The sequence below is a fragment of the Triturus cristatus genome, chromosome 6 (assembly GCF_964204655.1).
Source record: "Triturus cristatus chromosome 6, aTriCri1.1, whole genome shotgun sequence".
NCBI classification, from domain to species: Eukaryota; Metazoa; Chordata; class Amphibia; order Caudata; family Salamandridae; genus Triturus; species Triturus cristatus.
The window spans coordinates 1,854,035,420-1,854,059,925 of NC_140589.1; the positions used below are offsets into that span (position 1 = coordinate 1,854,035,420).

The 24,506-nt window shown below is 50.0% G+C and overlaps 1 protein-coding gene across 2 annotated transcripts in view; it reads right to left on the bottom strand.

The window, feature by feature from the left end:
• Nucleotides 1–24,506, bottom strand: part of LOC146822197 (uncharacterized) — a 331,935-nt gene that overhangs the window by 220,334 nt on the left and 87,095 nt on the right. For both annotated transcript variants that reach the window (XM_085609434.1, XM_085609435.1), the window contains exons 2-3: nt 8,208–8,357; nt 6,562–6,711 (exon numbers count right to left, since the gene is read on the bottom strand). In XM_085609434.1, the coding sequence (XP_085465560.1) occupies nt 6,562–6,711; nt 8,208–8,357 (300 nt within the window). The remainder of the gene's footprint in view (nt 1–6,561; nt 6,712–8,207; nt 8,358–24,506) is intronic.

The following is a 24,506-nucleotide window of genomic DNA, read 5'->3' on the forward strand; positions in this document are numbered from 1 at the left end:
TTCTGAGTAATACAAGTAATTCTGGCATGTATTGTGAGAATAGGCACCAAGGCGGGAATGATGTTTTCAGTTAGGACGGCAACACAAGTATTAGATTCCCAGGGCAACGTGTATTCATCACCTGGTACCAAGAACAGACCAAAATCTAAATTAAGTAGTTAAAATATCAACTAGAGGGGGGGAATGTTGTAATAAATTAACATGCTTTATAAAATATGAAATATGAAAATATCACACAATTCAAGCCCAAGCAGAAACCACCCAGCTGTTCATGGTTAAGAACCAGTTTAAGCCCAACTCTCACACTGACAAGAACAAGATGAAAAGTTAATTCAAGAATGTAGTGGCATAGAAAACTTGAAAGGGTTTCCAGTTAATGGCCAACTCTAACATACTTGAAAGCATTTACAACATCAGCAGACATGTCCCCTGGCACACACCGAGCTGTCAATCAGACTGTGGCCTGATTTGACAATGGGTTCATAATCAAATTAGCCCAGAGCACCCAGGTGCTTAATTAAACAATGGGTGCAGGGAAGAAACTAAGGTGCAAGCACACAAAGATTTCAGACCCACAATGTTTCCAGCACGCACTTCAAGTAAACTGCATCTACCATAAAACACAAGCGCGGTCATAGGCCAAAGATTGCTCTATCATTAAGGATTGTTAGAAGTCTGTAACTTGCAAGTTAACGATTATTTACTATGTGTAATAAATTATTGTATTAATTTGTATAAAAGGGCCTGCCTGCGAACAGGCATTTGAGAAAAATTCCAGAGATAGCCTGAGAAGGACAATTAGTTAGAAAATACAGTCTTTGCATTGGCAAAAAGATTCTTTGTGTTTATTCCAGTATTGGGAGTTGTTGTCACCTCGCAACACAGTACTTAGCAGTTGATATACATTAAATATACCTGTAAGAAGTACACACAGAGAGTGGGCACTTCGAGTCAGCTTTCAGTCGCTTGCTCCTATGAAGTTTTCAAGTATTACCATTGGTTGGCTGGGCTGTCCTTTGCATACATGGCACTTCCTTACAGGTTACAATGGTGTCCATTACTATTCTTATTGGTGGACCAGTTTCATGTAGTCCTCACCTTAGTGGCTACCTCCCCCGCCTCACTTGCTTGCTGCGTCTGTGCTTGCATCTCTTTACTCTCGGATGTGTCCACTCCTGCCATTCTCTGTGTGTCTGGTCTGCGGCCCCATACTCCCCTCTGGGTGCACCCCAGCAGTGCCTCCCTTTAGTTGTTGCCTGTGCGTGTATGACTGTCACAGTGATCCACTTAGTTTTCAAGGTGCCTCTCCATGGAATCATCAGTATTTAGGTATGCAACAATATTCTGATTGCAGCTCATCGATACATACATCTGGGGACAGATTTACAAGCCTCTTGTGCCGCCGGTGCGTTACGTTGCATGACGCACCTGCAGCACAACCAGCTGAGTGACATATACAAGCACACGTAAAACCATCCTGCGTGACTTTACCTGTGCTTGTAAATATTGCCCCTTCTTAAGCAACACTTTGCGTGCTAGGTGTGTGACATGAGTGTTGCTGTGGGTGTTCCCACGCAACACCCATGTCCAGTGATGCATTTCCAGATTTACGAGCAATCGTAATTCTGGAAATGCGTCAGAATGCGTAGCCAGGTGCAACGAGGAGAAATGTTTTCATTTCTCCTTCTTTTTTTCCTCTTTCAATGCATGCTGCATTCTACAGCATGCATTGGAAGAGGAAATTCCCTCAATTCATTGTTTCAGTGCAGGGAGGTGTCCTTTCCTGCACAAAAACTATCTCCCCGTGACGCAGGCAACCTTGCACCATGGTGCAAAGGATCCTACGCCGGCGCATGGCAGCAGTTTGTGCACCAGCGCAGGAGGAAGCACATAGATGCAGCATATTGTTGTAAATATGTTGCATCCCTGTGCTTTAAAGCTAACATAGTACGGAGCATCTAAATGACTTGCGGCACCGCGCTGTGTTAGTTTCAGCACCCTGATGTTAAGTCCCCGGTAAGTGCTTGTCTTAGGAAAACTACATTAAAAAGTGAGGGCATTTAACTGCAGTGTTTTCATTTACATTTCAACAAAAGCAGTACCATGTGACTCATCTACGCAGGTATGGTTCATCCTCGACTTCTGCACGTGGTGGGGAATTACAGGGCTATCGGGGGCTACTAGGCTTTAATTTTAACATTTGGAGTTGCTTTACTTTTAATACGAAGAAACGTACTTCCTTACACATAGTAGTACATATTACCCCTGAAATCAAAACCAGGCCACCAGCCTCTTTCTAACCACAGGTTCATTTCTTAATGTTTTTATTGCACTTATCATTTTATATGTCTCAGAAGTCACATTGCACAGTTGTGGTGAACTTCACACTGGCTGTATCAGTCAGTGTCCCTCTCGGGAGATCACTGAGACTAGGGTTGAGGACAGCTTCACAGGCTACAGGGAGTTCCATGGTCTTTGCACTGGTGCACACCCACCATTCTGGCTCAAACCAAAGCCCACCGTCTAACCTTGGGAAGATGAGCCAGCAGTTCCATTAGGAAGGGAGGTGCAGGCTGGGCGAGGGTCAGCTGTTGGAATCAACAGACTGCACAAGCAGTTCCATTAGGAAGGGAGGTGCAGGCTGGGCGAGGGCCAGCTGTTGGAATCAACAGACTGCACAAGGAGTTCCATTAGGAAGGGAGGTGCAGGCTGGGCGAGGGCCAGCTGTTGGAATCAACAGACTGCACAAGCAGTTCCATTAGGAAGGGAGGTGCAGGCTGGGCGAGGGCCAGCTGTTGGAATCAACAGACTGCACAAGCAGTTCCATTAGGAAGGGAGGTGCAGGCTGGGCGAGGGCCAGCTGTTGGATTCAACAGACTGCACAAGCAGTTTCATTAGGAAGGGAGGTGCAGGCTCAGCGAGGGCCAGCTGTTGGAATCAACAGACTGCACAAGGAGTTCCATTAGGAAGGTAGGTGCAGGCTGGGCGAGGGCCAGCTGTTGGAATCAACAGACTGCACAAGCAGTTCCATTAGGAAGGGAGGTGCAGGCTGGGCGAGGGCCAGCTGTTGGAATCAACAGACTGCACAAGCAGTTCCATTAGGAAGGGAGGTGCAGGCTGGGCGAGGGCCAGCTGTTGGAATCAACAGACTGCACAAGCAGTTCCATTAGGAAGGGAGGTGCAGGCTGGGCGAGGGTCAGCTGTTGGAATCAACAGACTGCACAAGCAGTTCCATTAGGAAGGGAGGTGCAGGCTGGGCGAGGGCCAGCTGTTGGATTCAACAGACTGCACAAGCAGTTCCATTAGGAAGGGAGCTGCAGGCTGGGCGAGGGCCAGCTGTTGGAATCAACAGACTGCACAAGCAGATCCATTAGGAAGGGAGGTGCAGGCTCGGCGAGGGCCAGCTGTTGGAATCAACAGACTGCACAAGGAGTTCCGTTAGGAAGGGAGGTGCAGGCTGGGCGAGGGCCAGCTGTTGGAATCAACAGACTGCACAAGCAGTTCCATTAGGAAGGGAGGTGCAGGCTGGGCGAGGGCCAGCTGTTGGAATCAACAGACTGCACAAGCAGTTCCATTAGGAAGGGAGGTGCAGGCTCGGCGAGGGCCAGCTGTTGGAATCAACAGACTGCACAAGCAGTTCCATTAGGAAGGGAGGTGCAGGCTGGGCGAGGGCCAGCTGTTGGAATCAACAGACTGCACAAGCAGTTCCATTAGGAAGGGAGGTGCAGGCTGGGCGAGGGCCAGCTGTTGGATTCAACAGACTGCACAAGCAGTTCCATTAGGAAGGGAGGTGCAGGCTGGGCGAGGGCCAGCTGTTGGAATCAACAGACTGCACAAGGAGATCCATTAGGAAGGGAGGTGCAGGCTCGGCGAGGGCCAGCTGTTGGAATCAACAGACTGCACAAGGAGTTCCATTAGGAAGGGAGGTGCAGGCTGGGCGAGGGCCAGCTGTTGGAATCAACAGACTGCACAAGCAGTTCCATTAGGAAGGGAGGTGCAGGCTGGGCGAGGGCCAGCTGTTGGAATAAACAGACTGCACAAGCAGTTCCATTAGGAAGGGAGGTGCAGGCTCGGCGAGGGCCAGCTGTTGGAATCAACAGACTGCACAAGCAGTTCCATTAGGAAGGGAGGTGCAGGCTGGGCGAGGGCCAGCTGTTGGAATCAACAGACTGCACAAGCAGTTCCTATAGGAAGGGAGGTGCAGGCTGGGCGAGGGCCAGCTGTTGGATTCAACAGACTGCACAAGCAGTTCCATTAGGAAGGGAGGTGCAGGCTGGGCGAGGGCCAGCTGTTGGAATCAACAGACTGCACAAGGAGTTCCATTAGGAAGGGAGGTGCAGGCTGGGCGAGGGCCAGCTGTTGGAATCAACAGACTGCACAAGCAGTTCCATTAGGAAGGGAGGTGCAGGCTGGGCGAGGGCCAGCTGTTGGAATCAACAGACTGCACAAGCAGATCCATTAGGAAGGGAGGTACAGGCTGGGCGAGGGCCAGCTGTTGGAATAAACAGACTGCACAAGCAGTTCCATTAGGAAGGGAGGTGCAGGCTCGGCGAGGGCCAGCTGTTGGAATCAACAGACTGCACAAGCAGTTCCATTAGGAAGGGAGGTGCAGGCTGGGCGAGGGCCAGCTGTTGGAATCAACAGACTGCACAAGCAGTTCCATTAGGAGGGGAGGTGCAGGCTGGGCGAGGGCCAGCTGTTGGATTCAACAGACTGCACAAGCAGTTCCATTAGGAAGGGAGGTGCAGGCTGGGCGAGGGCCAGATGTTGGAATCAACAGACTGCACAAGCAGTTCCATTAGGAAGGGAGGTGCAGGCTGGGCGAGGGCCAGCTGTTGGAATCAACAGACTGCACAAGCAGTTCCATTAGGAAGGGAGGTGCAGGCTGGGCGAGGGCCAGCTGTTGGAATCAACAGACTGCACAAGGAGTTCACATGTTGGCTGTTTACTGTACACCAAAGTCCACGCTCAGACATGTGCTGATGCCCTCTTATCAGCTGATCGCAAATACATTTTCCCATGCACAGGTTTATGAATTGTTTCCTACACTAGATCTATGTTGCTGTGTAGGAGGTGTCCAAAAGCTCTTGAGACACGTGCAGGGAACAAAGACACAGCAACAGGTGCTAATATATCTGCAACTGCACAATCGACACACACAGCAGAACCTCACCTAGCAACCTCCCTGACAGCCTCCAGGACCGGGGAGGATACTGAGGGGGTGCTCGAGGTCTCCTGGGGCTGCCTGAGAGGACGCAACATAAAAGAATGGCGTTTTGTGTCTGCACAGCACTACACATCTGTTTAATAAGGAAGAAACTGTGGAGAGAGTAACAAGCAAACAGGAACCTTCACTCATCTAAAACTCATGCTGTGTGCGACTGTCATTGCAAAGCAGAAAGGCCTGGTAGTTCTGGTTAGCAGCTTGGTAATGCTCCCGCAAACATACAGAAATGAACATTAAGAGTTGAATTAATAAATCTGCTCTAACAGTAGTTTCTCTGATTGTTGCTGTCCACCCTCACACGCCTGCCATGTTATGACCCCTCCTAGGGAAGGGGCGAGCAGGTGATGGGTGAAGTAAATGTTGTCATACTGATCCGTGCCAGGCTCGTGTCTTGAGGGATAAGCACTCTAATGTGTAAGGCGCTCTCTCAGAGCTCAGAAAAATGCCCCATAATCCTCAAGAATCTTGCCAGAATTGTGGTTAATGTTTTGGGTAATGAACCCCAAAAAATCCATTCTTAGAAATTTGGAAGTCATTGTTTTTTCAGATATTGCAGCCACTTCAACCAGATCATAGAGCAAATATGATTATATGATGTTTCCGATTGTAGATCTGAGCGATGGCTCTACAGTGTGTAGTGACATCATTACTATTACATATGGGACGGTGACCCTCCCCTGAATAGGTAGAAGGAGCGCTCTCAGAGTCGGAGTCTAAAAAAGGAGTTGGAATATAAGATTGTAAGACTCATTCGGACCCTCTGAGTGGATGCTTGAGGCACAAGATGGTCAGCCAGGGGTCTGCGGGAGCTTCTTCCTGAGGACCCTGAATGTGGCCTGGTCAGTGGTGTGCAAATGTGGAGCACATCCCTTCAGGGATGAAGGAGCTCATCCCCAGGCAAGCCACACTCCAGGGTGAGCAAGCATGGCAGAGCTACACTGCAAGGCTGCCTTTACCTGCAGAGCTAACCACATCTGGACGTGATCTTCTACCAACTTTTACCAAAGTGAATCCTGTTAGTGCAGCTCGGTGCATTCCCTCACACTCTCTTGAGGAAGGAGCGTTTAACATAAATCATAAACCTAGAATTGTTGCTGTGGCCAGTTGTGTAGCACGCATAAGAAGTACACATGTAGGAGCTTCTCGGCAGATGTTCACTCTGTGCAGTCAGTTCCATGTTCCAGGTAGAAGAAGTAAGGCAGTATCGTGAATATTACAAGTAGGGCTTTTCGCACGTGCAGGATGAGACCGCCCCTTTCAAGGTCAGGCTCAGCTGAGATACAAGTCATTATTTTACACCAACATCAGACAGTTCAACATCGAAACACATGTACCTGTCACAGGATCCGTGCACTCGTACATGCAATGCACCTGGCAGCACTTCTGATCCCTGGGGCAGTCATCGTCAGTGTCGCATGCATTCACATCTGGTGCAAAACATGGTGCTTGAGCGATCTTCTCACACTTTCCTGGCTTTACAATAACTGTAAAAAAAAGTTTTGAATTTAATATAAAATCATAAGAACAAAATCGAAGCCATCTGAATGCGCGTGCCTCATTTTCGCCTTCTGCAGTGAGAGGACACCTGTGTGATGCGCGAGGCCATGCCTCCATTGCAAGAAGCGCGAGGAGTACATACTGAGCAGAGAGGCCTCTGGGAGAGCCCCTGGACTCCAGTCTCGCTCTTGCTATACATTCAGGAGAGTACACCAGCAAGATGATGAGGGTATAGCAGAGAGAGCGCCGGAGGTCACACATGGCATTACCCATGAGCACAGCGGGCAGGTGCCCCAAATGCGAATGGGAATACTCAGCGGGAGCTCGAGTGAGTAAATTCCTTCAGGCCCAAAGTCTGCTCCGTTTCTCGACTCCTCGGCAAGCTTCATTGGCTGCCCATCGAGACGCGTGCGCAGTTCAGAGCTCTATGTCTCGCTCGTAAGGACCCTTTACAAGCAGGGCCCCAGTGTGGCTGCCTTGATGGGGCCATATCTGCCTACTGGAGCCTCACACTCTCACACTTGGATTGGGCCCTTGTCCCCGCATTAGGAGAGCCAGGATGGGAGGACGCCCCCTCCGAGTCTGGCTCCGGCATTCTCATCAGGAGGGCCAGGATGGGAGGACGCACCTTCTGAGTCTGGCTCCGGCCTTCTCATCTGGAGAGCCAGGATGGGAGGACGCCCCTTCCAAATCTTGCTCCGGACTTCTCATCAGGAGAGCCAGGATGGGAGGACGCCCCTTCCAAATCCGGCTCCGGCCTTCTCATCAGGAGAGCCAGGATGGGAGGACGCCCCTTCCGAGTCTGGCTCCGGCCTTCTGATCAGGAGAACCAGGATGGGACGACGCCCCTTCCGAGTCTGGCTCCGGCCTTCTCATCAGGAGAGCCAGGATGGGAGGATGCCCCTTCCGAGCCTGGCTCCGGCCTTCTCATCAGCAGAGCCAGGATGGGAGGATGCCCCTTCCGAGTCTGGCTCCGGCCTTCTCATCAGGAGAGCCAGGATGGGAGGACGCCCGTTCCGAGTCTGGCACCAGCCTTCTCATCAGGAGAGCCAGGAAGGGAGGACGCCCCTTCTGAGTCTGGCTCCGGCTTTCTCATCAGGAGGGCCAGGATGGGAGGACGCCCCTTCCGAGTCTGGCTCCAGCCTTCTCATCAGGAGGGCCAGGATGGGAGGACGCGCCTTCCGAGTCTGACTCCGGCCTTCTGGACTATCTGCCTCTTCAGTCAAGAAAGATCTCATACCACTCGAGCTTTCGGAAGCAATCCAAGGCCTGCTGCTCTCAGCCTCTCTATGATGCCCGGGCACACTTTTTTCTGCCTTGTCACATCAATGATCAGCGCCTGGAAGCCCCTCTCCTGGGCCAGTAAACCACTTTAGAAATTCACGTGCAGGATGAGACCGCCCCTTTCAAGGTCAGGCTCAGCTGAGATACAAGTCATTATTTTACACCAACATCAGACAGTTCAACATCGAAACACATGTACCTGTCACAGGATTCGTGCACTCGTACATGCAATGCACCTGGCAGCACTTCTGATCCCTGGGGCAGTCATCGTCAGTGTCGCATGCATTCACATCTGGTGCAAAACATGGTGCTTGAGCGATCTTCTCACACTTTCCTGGCTTTACAATAACTGTAAAAAAAAGTTTTGAATTTAATATAAAATCATAAGAACAAAATCGAAGCCATCTGAATGCGCGTGCCTCATTTTCGCCTTCTGCAGTGAGAGGACACCTGTGTGATGCGCGAGGCCATGCCTCCATTGCAAGAAGCGCGAGGAGTACATACTGAGCAGAGAGGCCTCTGGGAGAGCCCCTGGACTCCAGTCTCGCTCTTGCTATACATTCAGGAGAGTACACCAGCAAGATGATGAGGGTATAGCAGAGAGAGCGCCGGAGGTCACACATGGCATTACCTATGAGCACAGCGGGCAGGTGCCCCAAATGCGAATGGGAATACTCAGCGGGAGCTCGAGTGAGTAAATTCCTTCAGGCCCAAAGTCTGCTCCGTTTCTCGACTCCTCGGCAAGCTTCATTGGCTGCCCATCGAGACGCGTGCGCAGTTCAGAGCTCTATGTCTCGCTCGTAAGGACCCTTTACAAGCAGGGCCCCAGTGTGGCTGCCTTGATGGGGCCATATCTGCCTACTGGAGCCTCACACTCTCACACTTGGATTGGGCCCTTGTCCCCGCATTAGGAGAGCCAGGATGGGAGGACGCCCCCTCCGAGTCTGGCTCCGGCATTCTCATCAGGAGGGCCAGGATGGGAGGACGCACCTTCTGAGTCTGGCTCCGGCCTTCTCATCTGGAGAGCCAGGATGGGAGGACGCCCCTTCCAAATTTTGCTCCGGACTTCTCATCAGGAGAGCCAGGATGGGAGGACGCCCCTTCCAAATCCGGCTCCGGCCTTCTCATCAGGAGAGCCAGGATGGGAGGACGCCCCTTCCGAGTCTGGCTCCGGCCTTCTGATCAGGAGAACCAGGATGGGACGACGCCCCTTCCGAGTCTGGCTCCGGCCTTCTCATCAGGAGAGCCAGGATGGGAGGATGCCCCTTCTGAGCCTGGCTCCGGCCTTCTCATCAGCAGAGCCAGGATGGGAGGATGCCCCTTCCGAGTCTGGTTCCGGCCTTCTCATCAGGAGAGCCAGGATGGGAGGACGCCCGTTCCGAGTCTGTCACCAGCCTTCTCATCAGGAGAGCCAGGAAGGGAGGACGCCCCTTCTGAGTCTGGCTCCGGCTTTCTCATCAGGAGGGCCAGGATGGGAGGACGCCCCTTCCGAGTCTGGCTCCAGCCTTCTCATCAGGAGGGCCAGGATGGGAGGACGCGCCTTCCGAGTCTGACTCCGGCCTTCTGGACTATCTGCCTCTTCAGTCAAGAAAGATCTCATACCACTCGAGCTTTCGGAAGCAATCCAAGGCCTGCTGCTCTCAGCCTCTCTATGATGCCCGGGCACACTTATTTCTGCCTTGTCACATCAATGATCAGCGCCTGGAAGCCCCTCTCCTGGGCCAGTAAACCACTTTAGAAATTCACATAACATAACATATCATATCATACCATAAAAAACATAACGTACTAGTATGCAGAAGGCATTGTTTACTATGGGGCCCGCTTTAGGAATGGTAATAACCTCCAATTAAGTGTGGCAGTAGTGGTGTGTGCAGCGGTAGAGTTCCTATGGACCTCAGGTTAGTAGGGCTATTTTGATGTGCCCAGCATGAAGAGCTGCCATGGGGCCAGGCACTTAAGACTATGGGGTCGAGCCCAGGGGCCTTCATTAAAGATGAGTCCTGGTTAAGTACGGTAACTCTGATAAGCACAACAATATTCTCATGTCAGAATAAAGTGCGCCAGGGCTCGTGAGAACAGTGGGCAGTGTTGCTATGATGTCCAGTGTAGGCATGGCATTGCAGCTGGGCACAGTGGCAAGTGTTCCTGTCTGCCTCCTGTTACTGAGAGCTACTTTACGGGATTGCCCCATATTTTCCCAGGTATGGCTACATCTCTTCGTGGAGACTTTGTACCCAATTTACACGCTATAAATTGCCTTTACCTTTAGAAACTTTGTGTTGTGATACTTCTTGTAAAATGCAATTTGTTTGTGCCAAATGCTACAATGCATCCGTTGTGTTCGCACGCCCGTTTTCAGTAACATTCTTACATGCTTTAGATACGTTTCTGGATTTACGTTATACTCTCTGATCCTATTCAGCTGAGTTTTTCTCACATGTTTCCTTCTGTCCTCTTTGGGGACCCTTAGACTAGTTTCTTGTTGGCACACCACAATGTTGAAATTACTTTGGGCCACAGTTATGAAATCATTTTGCATTGGCAAACTGTGTGAATCGCTAAATTCGACCATTTGTGAATGCAAACTAGCCATCAAAAAAGATGTATCAAAGGGTTTGTAGTAGCAATTTTAGGCAATTGCCAAATATGGCGATTACATAAAATTGTGACTGCAAATAGGGACTCACAATTTGCGATTCTGTAAGCACATGTACCAAGCAATTTCTAGATGCAAACTGTGCATTTAGGAAATGCTGTTACCATCGACTACAAGTCGATTGTGACCATATGAAATTTTGTAAAATGCACAAAAATGCATTTTTTAAAGTACCATGTAGTGCACACATGGCCCTAGGGCATGTATGAACTCTATGTGCAAACTCTTTTGGGGGGTGCTTCAGTGGGGCCTTTGGACCCCAGACACCCTTGGTTTTGCAATACCTTATTTGCGACTACTAATTAGGTAATTGCAAATTAGCTAATGCAAAACCGTTCATAACCTATGGGCCTTTAGACCCATGGGAACGTATGGAGTAGTATTAGCTAATAGCAATTACCTAATTTCGATTGCAAATCTTTAGGATTCGCTCTCAGGTAATCGCTATTTTCTTACATACCATTTTGTGTTCCTTCAATAACGATTACCTAAAATTCGCTATTTAAGGAATGTACAATAGATATTTGATACATGTGGCCCTTCGTTTTTTCAATTAAGATTTTATAACAGTGAATAGGATTAACCTTCATTTTGTTTCTATTTTCTGTCTCCAACCCTTGCCTCAGAAAAGCAGAGAGAGTATGTTTGTAATAACATCTTAAGTTAGAGTTGTTTCCTACAGAGGTAACAGACTTTAGATCAGTGCAAGGCCGGATGCTATTGTGCATTTGCTCCACACCTAGCAGTGCGTCAGAGGAGACCGTGAAAGGGCATGCAACAATAGCGACAGGGACACACTCAGAGACAGCACCTTCCTCTGCACTTAGCAGTGCGTCACAGGAGGCAGTGAATGGGCGTGCAACAATAACTACAGGGTCAAATCCATAGATAGCACCTTCCTCCACACCAAGCAATGCGTCAGAGGAGACCGTGAATGGGCATGCAGCAATAACTACAGGGTCACACTCAGAGATAGCACCTTCCTCCACTTCTAGCAGTGCGTCAGAGGAGACAGTGAATAGACATGCAGCACTAACTACAGAGTCACACTCAGAGATAGCACCTTCCTCCACTTCTAGCAGTGCGTCAGAGGAGACAGTGAATAGACATACAGCAATAACTACAGGGTCACACTCGGAGATAGCACCTTCCTCCACTCCTAGCAGTGCGCCAGAGGAGACAGTAAATAGGCATGCAGCAACAACTACAGGGTCACACTCAGAGATAGCACCTTCCTCCACTCCTAGCAGTGCGTCAGAGGAGACAGTAAATAGGCATGCAGCAACAACTACAGGGTCACACTCAGAGATAGAACCTTCCTCCACACCTAGCAGTGCATCAGAGGAGACCGTGAATGGATGTACAGCAATAACTACAGGATCACACTCAGAGATAGCACCTTCCTCCACTCCTAGCAGTGTATCAGAGGAGACAGTGAATATGCATGCAACAACAACTACAGGGTCACACTCAGAGATAGCACCTTTCTCCACTCTTAGCAGTGCGGCAGAGGAGACCGCGAATGGGCATGCAGCAATAACTACAGGGTCACACTCAGAGATAGCACCTTCCTCCACACCTAGCAGTGCGTCAGAGGAGACCGTGAATGGACATGCAACAACAACAACAGGGTCACACTCAGAGATAGCACATTCTTCCACACCTAGCAGTGCGTCAGAGGAGACAGTGAATAGGCGTGCAACAACAACAACAGGGTCACACTCAGAGATAGCACCTTCTTCCACACCTAGCAGTGCGTCAGAGGAGACAGTGAATAGGCATGCAACAACAACTACAGGGTCACACACAGAGATAGCACCTTCCTCCACACATGGCAGTGTGTCAGAGGAGACAGTGAATGGACATGCTACAATAACTACAGGGTCACACTCAGAGATTGCACCTTCCTCCTCACCTAGCAGTGTGTCAGAGAAGACAGTGAATGGGCATGCAACAATAACCACAGGGTCACACTCAGAGATAGCACCTTCCGCCACACCTAGCAGTGCATCATAGGAGACACTGAATGGGTATTCAACAATAACACCAGGTTCACACTCGGAGATAGCACCTTGTTCCACACCTAGCAGTGTGTCTGAGGAGACAGTGAATGGACATGCAGCACTAACTACAGAGTCACACTCAGAGATAGCACCTTCCTCCACACCTAGCAGTGCCTCAGAGCAGACCGTGAATGGACATACAGCAATAACTACAGGGTCACACTCAGAGATAGCACCTTCCTCCACTCCTAGCAGTGCGTCAGAGGAGACAGTAAATAGGCATGCAGCAACAACTACAGGGGCACACTCAGAGATAGAACCTTCCTCCACACCTAGCAGTGCATCAGAGGAGACAGTGAATGGGCATGCAGCAATAACTACAGGGTCACACTCAGAGATAGCACCTTCCTCCACTCCTAGCAGTGCGTCAGAGGAGACAGTGAATGGGCATGCAACAATAACCACATGGTCACACTCAGAGATAGCACCTTCCTCCACTCCTAGCTGTGAGTCAGAGGAGACAGTGAATGGGCATGCAGCAATAACTACAGGGTCACACTCAGAGATAGCACCTTCCTCCACTCCTAGCAGTGCATCAGAGGAGACAGTGAATGGGCATGCAGCAATAACTACAGGGTCACACTCAGAGATAGCACCTTCCTCCACTCCTAGCAGTGCGTCAGAGGAGACAGTGAATGGGCATGCAGCAATAACTACAGGGTCACACTCAGAGATAGCACCTTCCTCCACTCCTAGCAGTGCGTCAGAGGAGACAGTGAATGGGCATGCAACAATAACCAGATGGTCACACTCAGAGATAGCACCTTCCTCCACACCTAGCAGTGCATCATAGGAGACACTGAATTGGTATTCAACAATAACACCAGGGTCACACTCGGAGATAGCACCTTGTTCCACACCTAGCAGTGCGTCTGAGGAGACAGTGAATGGGCATGCAGCAATAACTACAGGGTCACACTCAGGGATAACACCTTCTTCCACACCTTGCAGTGTATCAGAGGAGACGGTGAATGGACATGCAAAACTAATTACCTGGTGAACCTTGGAGACTAAACGTGTGCTTGTTTGGAGCTTTTACATGTATAAAAGTACAAAGATGACTGAACAGTGTCCAGTCTCTGGGAACCTCATGCTCTGATGGCTCATTTTCACTTGTCTCACCAGAAAGTGTTAGATGGAGCACTATGCAGGCAGCACAGGTGTGTAACAGTTGACTATCACGTGTTCACAAAATCCTGTCTCACTATTATAGTTAATGCACTAGCTTCTAGCAGAGTACATCGGATTTATCCAGCTACAAGCGTATCCCACAGCATGCACCACAGGGAAATACAGCACACTCCCAAGAAACACCACACAGACACACATATCCAGCGGACATGTCCATCAACCTAGAAGACGTGAATCCCTTAAACACTTAAATCACTCAGAGTCTGATGGATAAGACATGCTTACTTAACAGAGAACATGATGAGAACTCAATCCCAAACCACAAGATCTCATGCTGAATCAGATTCCAAGCTGCAATGGTAACAGCAGAACCAGTTGTAAGGTCTCCAGACTTTCATAATCGCTACAAGAGCATGCCAGTGGCAGAATAAGCTCGATACAAATACTGATAACATAACATTCCACCAGCCTCAGACAGCCATTAGGCGGTCGCATTTTCTGAGGTTCGTCCTAACATGCAAACTGCGGCAAACATGGCTTTGCCAGTGTTTCTATTGGCCGCACAACTCTTTTTTTCACATTTCTGGCACATGATATGCGGCTGTTAAAAACAATTACTCCTTGGGACTGTGTCAGATGCTGAAGTATTGGAATGCTTAAGGACATCCTTTTTAAAATAGCCTCCTAAAAGTATGGCATTTAGCCCGAATGCACTCAGAAGACAGTGCTGCAGAATGCAACATATAGTCAAATTTCATAATAGCCCCCTACTACGCCATCCTCCTCACTGAAGGTCTGCTCTCTTGGGATCACGCTAGGTTCTAGACTGAGGCAGATGGATTAGGGCCTCCCAAAATAGGCCCATGGCCATACCAAAGTCAATTTACAAGCAGAAAAACCTATTTTATTCTTGTTATTCATGATGTTGATGGGCCTTAGATTTCTCAACCTAATTGTTTAACTTACACTGAAACACCAATGCTTGGGGTTATTTGAAGTGCCTGGGACAGGTGTGAAGACAGGAGGGATGGCTGTATTCATGCACAAGGGAAAAGATGGGGTACCTATGATAATCCAACCATAAGAGATAAGATACGACAGAAACAATGTGATAAGATTTTGGCATCCCAAGGAAAGTAATTGAAAGTGTAAAATTAGGATTTACATCTAATTGTGGTTTGCTTTATTTTCTATCAGCTTTGAATCTAGGCTCAACTTACAGCAATATATGTCAAAGACAGTGAATCACAAACATGGGTATTTGATCTTCGGGAACAGGAATCCTCTATGATCGGAGTATAGCTGTCTAATGTAAGTGCCCTGTGCAGCTCCCTTTTTTATTACCTTATTCCAGAACACAGGCACTAAAAAAGTGAAGCATGGACATATTCACGCTAATGCGTCTACCATTTTATACCTCAGTTGAGTCATTACAGAGGGGACGAGCCATATGCACATCAGCCATTGATCTGACCGAAAACAATGAGTCCTTTCTGTATGACTAGGTGAGGTCACTTCTGCACACAGCGAGCTTGAGCTGTCCATAAGCCTTCAGCATAAAGGGACACAGGTCTCACAGGCACGTTCTCACCTGTACAGTTATTGGTTTACACCTGTGCGCAAGACAGTCTTGTCCTTAAGAGAGAGAAGCAATTCAGCCCTTTCCGCACACCTGTTCCGCAAACTAGTTTTAATGCAGAGAAGCAACCCAGCCATTGCCACACACCTGCTCCGCACACTGGTTCTAAAGTAGAGAAGCAACCCAGCCCCTTACCCCACACCTGCTCCGCACCCTGGTTCTAACGCAGAGAAACAACCCAGCCCTTACCCTGCACCTGCTCCGCACACTGGCTCTAATGCAGAGAAGCAACCCAGCCTTACCCCACACCTGCTCACCACACTGGTTCTAATGCAGAGAAGCAACCCAGCCCTTACCCCATACCTGCTCCTCACTCTGGTTCTAATGCAGAGAAGCAACCCAGCCCTTACCCTGCACCTGCTCCGCACACTGGTTCTAAAGCAGAAAAGCAACCCAGCCCCTTACCCCGCACCTGCTCCGCACCCTGGTTCTAATGCAGAGAAACAACGCAGCCCTTACCCTGCACCTGCTCCGCACACTGGCTCTAAGGCAGAGAAGCAACCCAGCCTTACCCCGCACCTGCTCCAGACACTGGTTCTAATGCAGAGAAGCACACCAGCCCTTACCTTGCACCTGCTCCGCTTACTGGTTCTAATGCAGAGAAGCAACCCAGTCCTTACCCACGAACCTGCTCCACACACTATTTCTAATGCTGAGAAGCAATTAAACCCTTACCCTGCACCTGCTCCGCATACTTGTTATAATGCAAAGAAACAAGCCAGCCCTTACCCTGCACCTGCTCCGCACACTGGTTCTAATGCAGAGAAGCAACCCAGCCCTTACCTTGCACCTGCTCCGCTTACTGGTTCTAATGCAGAGAAGCAAACCAGTCCTTACCCACGAACCTGCTCCGCACACCATTTCTAATGCAGAGAATCAATCCAGCCCTTACCCGCACCTGCTCCGCACACTGGTTCTAATACAGAAAAGCAAGCCGGCCCTTACCCTGCACCTGCTCTGCACACTGGTTCTAATGCAGAGTAGCAAGCCATCTCTTACCCACGCACCTGATCCGCACACTGGTTCTAATGCAGAGAAGCAACCCAGCCCTTATCCCGCACCTGCTCCGCACACTGGTTGTAATGCAGAGAAGCAAGCCAGTCCTCACCCGCACCTGCTCCGCACATTGGTTCTAATGCAGAGAAGCAAGCCAGACCTTACCCTGCACCTGCTCAGCACACTTTTTCTCATGCAAAGAAGCAAGCCAGCCCTTACCCCGTACCTGCTTCTCATACTGGTGCTAATGCAGAGAAGCAACCAAATCCTTACCCCGCACCTGCTCTGCACAATGTTTCAAATGCAGAGAAGCAAGCAAGCCAGCCCTGCACCTGCTCCGCTTACTGGTTCCAATGCAGAGAAGCAACCCAGTCCTTACCCACACCTGCTCCGCACACTATTTCTAATACAGAGCATCAATCCAGCCCTTACCCCGCACCTGCTCCGCACACTGGTTCTAATGCAGAGAAGCAACCCAGCCCTTACCCCTCATCTGCTCTGCACACTGGTTCTAATGCAGAGAAGCAACCCAGCCCCTACCCCACACCTGCTCCGAACACTGGTTTTAATGCAGAGAAGCAACCCAGCCCTTACCCCATACCTGCTCCGCACACTATTTCTAATGCTGAGAAGCAATTAATCCCTTACCCCGCACCTGCTGCTCCGCACACTTGTTATAATGCAAAGAAACAAGCCAGCCCTTACCCTGCACCTTCTCTGCACACTGGTTCTAACGCAGAGAAGCAACCAGCCCTTACCTTGCACCTGCTCCGCTTACTGGTTCTAATGCAGAGAAGCAAACCAGTCCATACCCACGAACCTGCTCCACACACCATTTCTAATGCAGAGATTCAATCCAGCCCTTACCCTGCCCCTGCTCCGCACACTGGTTCTAATGCAGAATAACAAGCCAGCCCTTACCCTGTACCTGCTCCGCACACTGGTTCTAATACAGAGAAGCAAGCCAGTCCTCACCCCGCACCTGCTCCGCACTTTGGTTCTAATGCAGAGAAGCAAGCCAGCCCTTACCCTGCACCTGCTCAGCACACTATTTCTCATGCAAAGAAGCAAGCCAGCCCTTACCCCGTACCTTCTCCTCATACTGGTGCTAATGCAGAGAAGCAACCCAGTCCTTACCCCGCACCTGCTCTGCACAATGGTTCTAATGCAGAGAAGCAAGCCAGCCCTTACCCTGCACCTACTCCGCACACTGGTTCTAATGCAGAGAAGCAATCCAGACCTTATTCCGCACCTGTTCCGCACAGTGGTTCGAATGCAGAGAAGTAACCCAGCCCAAACCCCGCACCTGCTCCGCACACTTGTTATAATGCAAAGACACAACCCAGCCCTTATTCCGCACCTGCTCCACACACTGGTTCTAATGCAGAGAAGCAATCCAGCCCATACCCCGCACCTGCTCCACACACTGGTTCTAATGCAGAAAAGCAACCCAGCCCTTACCCCACACCTGCTCTGCACACTATTTCTGATGCAGAGAAGCAATCTAGCCCTTACCCTGCACGTGCTCCGCACACTGGTTCCAATGGAGAGAAGCAACCCAGCCCTTACCCTGCATCTGCTCCACACACTGGTTCTAATGCAGAGAAGCAACCCAGCCCTTACCTCTCACCTGCTCCGCACACTGGTTCTAATGCAGAGAAGCAACCCAGCCCTTACCCTGCACCTGCTCTGCACATTATTTCTAATGCAGAGAAGCAATTAAACCCTTACTCTGCACCTGCTCTGCACACTTGTTATAATGCAAAGAAGCAAGCCAGCCCTGCACCTGCTCCGCTTACTGGTTCCAATGCAGAGAAGCAACCCAGTCCTTACCCGCACCTGCACCGCACACTATTTCTAATGCAGAGAATCAATCCAGTCCATATCCCGCACCTGCTCCGCACACTGGTTCTAATGAGGAGAAGCAACCCAGCCCGTACCCCACACCTGCTCTGCACACTGGTTCTAATGCAGAAAAGCAAGCCAGCCCTTACCCTGCACCTGCTCCGCACACTGGTTCTAATGCACAGAAGCAAGCCAGCCCTTACCCTGCACCTGCTCTGCACACTTTTGCTAACGCAGAGAATCAACCCAGCCCTTCCCCGATACCTGCTCATAACTCTGGTTCTAATGCAGAGAAGCAAGCTAGCCCATACCCCGCACCTGCTCCGCGCACTGGTTCTAATGCAGAGAAACAACCCAGCCCTTACCCCACACCTGCTGTGCACACTATTTCTGATGCAGAGAAGCAACCCAGCCCTTCCCCGATACCTGCTCCACACACTGGTTCTAATGCAGAGAAGCAACCCAGCCCATACCCCGCACCTGCTCCGCACACTGGTTCTAATGCAGAGAAGCAATCTAGCCCTTACCCTGCACGTGCTTCAGGTGAGTTGATGGGTGTCTTGACTGTTCAGACACGAGGTCCAGGAGGCGTTGATGAAGTCCACGAGCCGGATTCGAGCTGTCCCACGAAGTCTGTCGAGTGCTGCGTGTTGGGGACCAGAAAGGACCCAACAAGCCTTGGCAACGGCAAGTCACTGGAATTCAGAGAAAGGACTGCGGTGCGGACCAGCAAGGTCTGAGGGACTCACCCAGCGAGTGTAAGTCGGGGCACATCTGGAGCAACCAGGTAAGCCCAATCAGAAAAGGAGTCGCCTTCGTGGGGACCTGCTAGCCAACGGGCTAGTGATCGTGAAGGAGCCTTGAGTGGTCGCACTTGGAGCTGGCCCACGGGTCACTCGAGGAGTGGAGGCCAACAATCTTCGGTGCATGAGGTGCTCAAGGCTGGGGCTACTTCGAGGAGGACCAGGAAGATAGTGTTGCTGCAAAAGTTCTCGGTGTTCAGGGGTCACGGTTCAACGTCACCCACGATAGCCACAGGCCTCAGCTTTGCTGTGGACTCAGGGTAGCCTCTGGGAAGTCTGTAAATCTACCTCTGGGGATGCAGAGACTTAGGCGTCCGGCAGGAGCTTCAGAATTGCAGACCGGTCAGTTGCTTCTTTGGTGCCTGCCAAGCAGGGGAGTCACTCCTTGACCCCAAGGGAGATTTCTTCAGTCTTCTAGTCAGGATAGAACGTCGAAGGTCCAAGATGTACGTTGCAGAGTTTTGTCCAGGGTAATCTAAAGTCCTAGGGACTGGATTCCTATACTTATACTAAGTTTAGGGGATGGACTAACTTTAAAGCCCCACCTATGGGTGGGCCAGGAAAGAGGGGTGGTTACACCCATTTCCTTTGTCCAGTTTCGCGCCAGAGCAGGGGCAGGTAGCCCTGCAACCGGTTTGAACTGGAGAATGCACAGGGACACCAAGTGTGCCCCCGGTGCCGGTCTTCAAAGCACCAGAGAGAGCTTCCGCCCAGCCCCAATACACATCAGCCTGTCTGGGGAGGTGGGGACACCTCCCCTCGACAGTAAACCTATTGTCCAGGCCTCCCCTGCCAGAGTTTCGGTCAGCATCAGGAGGCCAGACCCGTGTCTGTGGCAGAGGCATCCATTTTGTGATGCCAGGGCTCAGGAAAGTTCTACCGGGTTTAGCCAGTGTGAATATGTCTCTCCCTCTAGAAGGGTGGAATGCTACCCCCGCCACCAGGACTGGCGGGGGTAGTATTCCAAGATGCTTGACACCAAACACAACATGTTTTGATGCAGCCATCCCAAAGTTAGCATTTACCATGAGGTTATAATGCACTTAAGAGTATATGGTATGGCTGTATCACAGAACAGCCATAAGGAAGTATTTCCGAAAGCTGCAGAGGGGTTCAGCTCATGCTTGGTCACCCTCTCACATAAAACCAAGCACTCTGCCTTCAGGATTGTCAAGGCCTGCCCTAGGAGTGGCTTATAGGTTTATATGTGTCTGTATAAGGTAGTGATATCGGTAGCCTATACCACAGTAAGGGGTGCAAGCACACCCTTACCCAGGCTGCAGTAGCAGACCTGTGGTGTCATTTTGGAGTGCTTCCCAGGGGGTGGCATATTACATGCTGCAGCCCCTGGTAGGCCTCAGAGGTACCTAGCCCTAGGTACATAGTATACCATATACTAGGGGTTTATAAGGCACTCCAGAATCCAATTAGATATGTACCTAATGTACATGCAAACCATTTCACAGAGAACGCATATAGACTGGGGCCCTGAATAGCAGGATCCCAGTCCAACTAAGTCATAAACCAGTAAAACACCAGGCAAAAAGTGGGGGCAACCATATAGTCAGATTCCACCTTCCTACATAACCCTCTCCCAAACGAAAAGAGATACGGCTAACCTTGGCCAGTTGAGCCTTTATTGACTAAGTGGCCATATAAGGAAGCACCTGCACTAGCATGTTTGCCCCCTGTCTTATGGTCCACTAAGCTATTCCTCACCCTAAGGGCATTAGAGGATCTCCACTATGGGGAATTACTACCAGTAGTGTGTTTTGGCAAAGTAGAAGGCTGGTGAGGTGTCTGAGTAGAGAAGTGAGGCCCTAATAAAGTTGGCCTCAGCTTCCTCAGATCACTGGTCATCATGGATGCCTTACTTTCCATGACTGAGTTGTACTTTGCTCTAAGGGTCAACCTCTGGCTGCCTACAGCTGGGGGTTGGGTCCCTTTGGTTGGAACACTGGGGGGGCTGGGCAGATTTGGAGCCTTTTGGTCCCATGTTTGCCCTTGCCCAACAGAGTCCTGCTGAGGGAGGTCCCTACATAGTGGTAATGGGGATCCCTCAGTGGGTTGAGGAATTTTCACCTGGCTAGGGCTACAAGCCTGGGAGCCCTTAATCTGCTGATGGGGGGTTCCTCTGGACAGGGGCCCTTTGGGGGTCCACTGGCCTCCCTGACCTCTACAGCCCTGGGCTGACTGAGGCAGGGTAGAGAGGGGCAGGTTACCTGCTCCAGACTGGGTACCACCTTGGGAGGTTCCACTGCCATCAGGGGTGTTGCCAGGCCAGGCCTGACTACCTCTGGGGCAGCTCCTTTTACAAGGGGTAGGATCAGTTCCTTGAGGAGGCTGACCCTTACCTACTGTCTGGAGGGAAGAAGACTTATCTTCAACCCTTGTGCTCTCTTGTGGGGGAGAGTGGGCCATTATTTCAGGCTCCATCACTCCAAACATTTTCTGGGTTTGGGCTGTGGCCATCACAACCCCACTAACTCTTTCAGGGATGCCCAGCATTCATAGATGAGTTTTGTGTTCAACTTCAGCCCAGGCTGAAATTTCCAGATCATTGCCCATCAGGTAATCTACAGGCAAGTTTGGGGACACTGCCACTCTTTTTGGGCCTCAGACCCCTCCCCAGCTGAGATTGACTATGGCCATGGGGTGATCTGTTCTGACACTATCAATGTTGGTCACCTGGTATTTAAACTCAGGTAAAAGCTGCTGAGGGGGGACTAGTCTCCCTGTCACCATGGTGACACTAGCCCCTGTGTCCTTGAAGGCCACAGCTTTCTGACCATTAATCAGTGGCTCCAATCTGTACCTGCCCAATGCATTGGGACCTATGGTAAAAGTGGCAAATCCCATGCCACCATCAGAGTCAGAGGAGTCAGGAGAGGAGGCCCTTCCTAAATTGGGACCTACCTCTGTTCCACTTGCAAAAACTCCCAAAATGTTGGGTGCAATACTACCACCTGGGGGATTACTACTAGTAGTACCAGGAGGAATTGTAGTATTTGTTGGAGGAACATTTTCTTTATTGCCAATCCTGGGGCAACTGGGGTCAGTTTTCCAGTGCCCAGGCTGTTTACAGACATGGCAATATGGTTTCTTTTCAGGAGAGGAAGGAGTTTGGGACCCAGCCCCAGCAGAGGACTTTTGGGGCCCTGTAGTGGACTTATCTTTAGATGTGTCCCCACCTTTCTCTTGGGGCTTGGTAGAATCTTTCTTCTGGTCACCCCCCTGATTCTTTGGCATTACCCTGGTTCTGACCCAATTGTCTGCCTTCTTTCCCAATTCTTGGGGAGAGGTCAGATCAGAGTCCACCAGGTACTGGTGTAAAAGCTGGTTTTGACAATTACTAAGGATCTGCTCCCTCATAATCAAATTGTACAATCCTGAAAAGTCATGCACTTTGCTGCCATGTATCCAACCTTCCAGAACCTTAGTAGCACAATCAACAAAGTCTACCCAGTCTTGAGTCTGAGCTTTTTGGGTGTCTCTGAATTCAACATATACTTTTCAGTGGTTAGGCCAAACCCATCAATCAGAGCACTCTTCAAGACCTTGTAATCATCAGTATCCTCTTCTCTTACAGTGAGGAGCTTGCCTCTACCTTTGTCTGCAAAGGAGAGCCATAAGATTGCTGCCCACTGACCTTGAGGGACCTTCTGTACTTTACAGGCCCTCTCCAAGGCAGTTATCCATCTGTGGATGTCATCCCCACTCTGGTAGAGAGGGAAAATCTTACTTAGGTTTCTATGGTCATAAGACCTCTCCCTATCTGTAGGGAAATTGCTGCCACCAAGGGACTCTAGTCCCTCCTTTTAACTAGCTCTGTAGGGCTCCAGGGCTTCCCTATCTAAGGCCATCTGCTGCTTTCTGAGGTTTAACTTGTCTTGCTCATACTTCAGCAGTCTCTCTCTCCTCTCCTGGGAGGATTCCCTCCCTCTGTGAGAAGAAACAGAGGTTCCTATAGAGGAGTTAGACTGGATAGATCCCCTTGACAGAGATCTATTCCTTCTAGCCCTGTTGTCAGGCCTATCAGGAGGAATAAAGGAAGTGGCATTATTGTCATCCTCCTCATCCTCATCCTGATGGTCAGTGTTCACCAGAGTCTGGTCATTGTCACCAGTCTGGTCAGCATTAGGGTTAGGGTCAGGGGAGTTTCCAACCCTGGACCCACCCTCAGGTGCTGCCCCACCCACACTGTCTACATCATCAGGCCCACTAGGACCTGTGATATCATCTAGCTTCAGTATCTTTATGAGATGCTGGGTGGATGAACTGCTGCCTGTCTTCAGCCTCCTAATGGTACATAAGGCCCTACGCTGAGCAAAGGAGAGATCCTCATATATATAGGGAAGGGGTTCAGTGGTTCCTGGCAGGGACCCACTGGTTCCTGGTTGGTTAGACATTACTAATGTGGTGTGGTGTGTTGCACTACCTACACTAGTGTGGCCTACTAAACTCTCTTGAGTTGTAGAAAGGGTGTGCTATCCCTTAACACACAACTCTAAGTTCAGTAGAAGTTACTGTAGCTAAACTTGATATTATATGTACCTCAGGTACCTTTAGTGGTTTTCAGTTGATCAATTCAATTGAGATTATCTGGTAAAACAATAGCAAGCTGGAATCCCACACGCTGCACACCAATGTGAGAAGGTGGCCTGATATATGCTGTCCACTAGCTTTAGTGGGCACCTTGTATCAGTCCAAACAACCCCTTATGGTGATAGGTTAAAGACAACCTTTATTGAAAGCTATCCTAGTGGTAGCTATGGAGAGCAGCCTTCAGGCTAAGTCTTGAAGGAATGTAAAGCAGCTTGTTTTACCAGTCTATAATCTCTTGAATGATCAAATGAAAGGACAACCACACCAGGTATATATTTAAAATATATGTATTTAGGTTAACACACACCCCTCTAGTCTCTTTATGAGACTGGAGTTCGAAGTACTTAAGTTACAAGTGATCAAGCATCAGTAAAAGCACAAATGCACATTTGGGCCATAGGGGTGTACCAAACCATATACCAAAAAAGTGGTATAAGAACCACGACTGGAACAGGTATTAGGCCTAATGCCTCTAGAATCGCTGGGACCCCAAGGAACCACCCAAGGTAGTGACACAGGGGACCCACGGGAGCTGTATGCAGTGTGAAAACACAACCGCGGGTTCCTATTATCTTCTATGGGCAATGTCGCGGTTGGAAATTTAAAGATTGGGGACACTTCTAATCGAGTCTGGACCAAACCCTTTTGGACTTAAGAAGTTCTAGGGCTAGCACCCACGAGAAAACCGGAGTACTCGAGTTCCCTCACCCAGGGACGCCGGGTGCATAGGTGTCGGGTCGCGTCGTCGATTTCAATG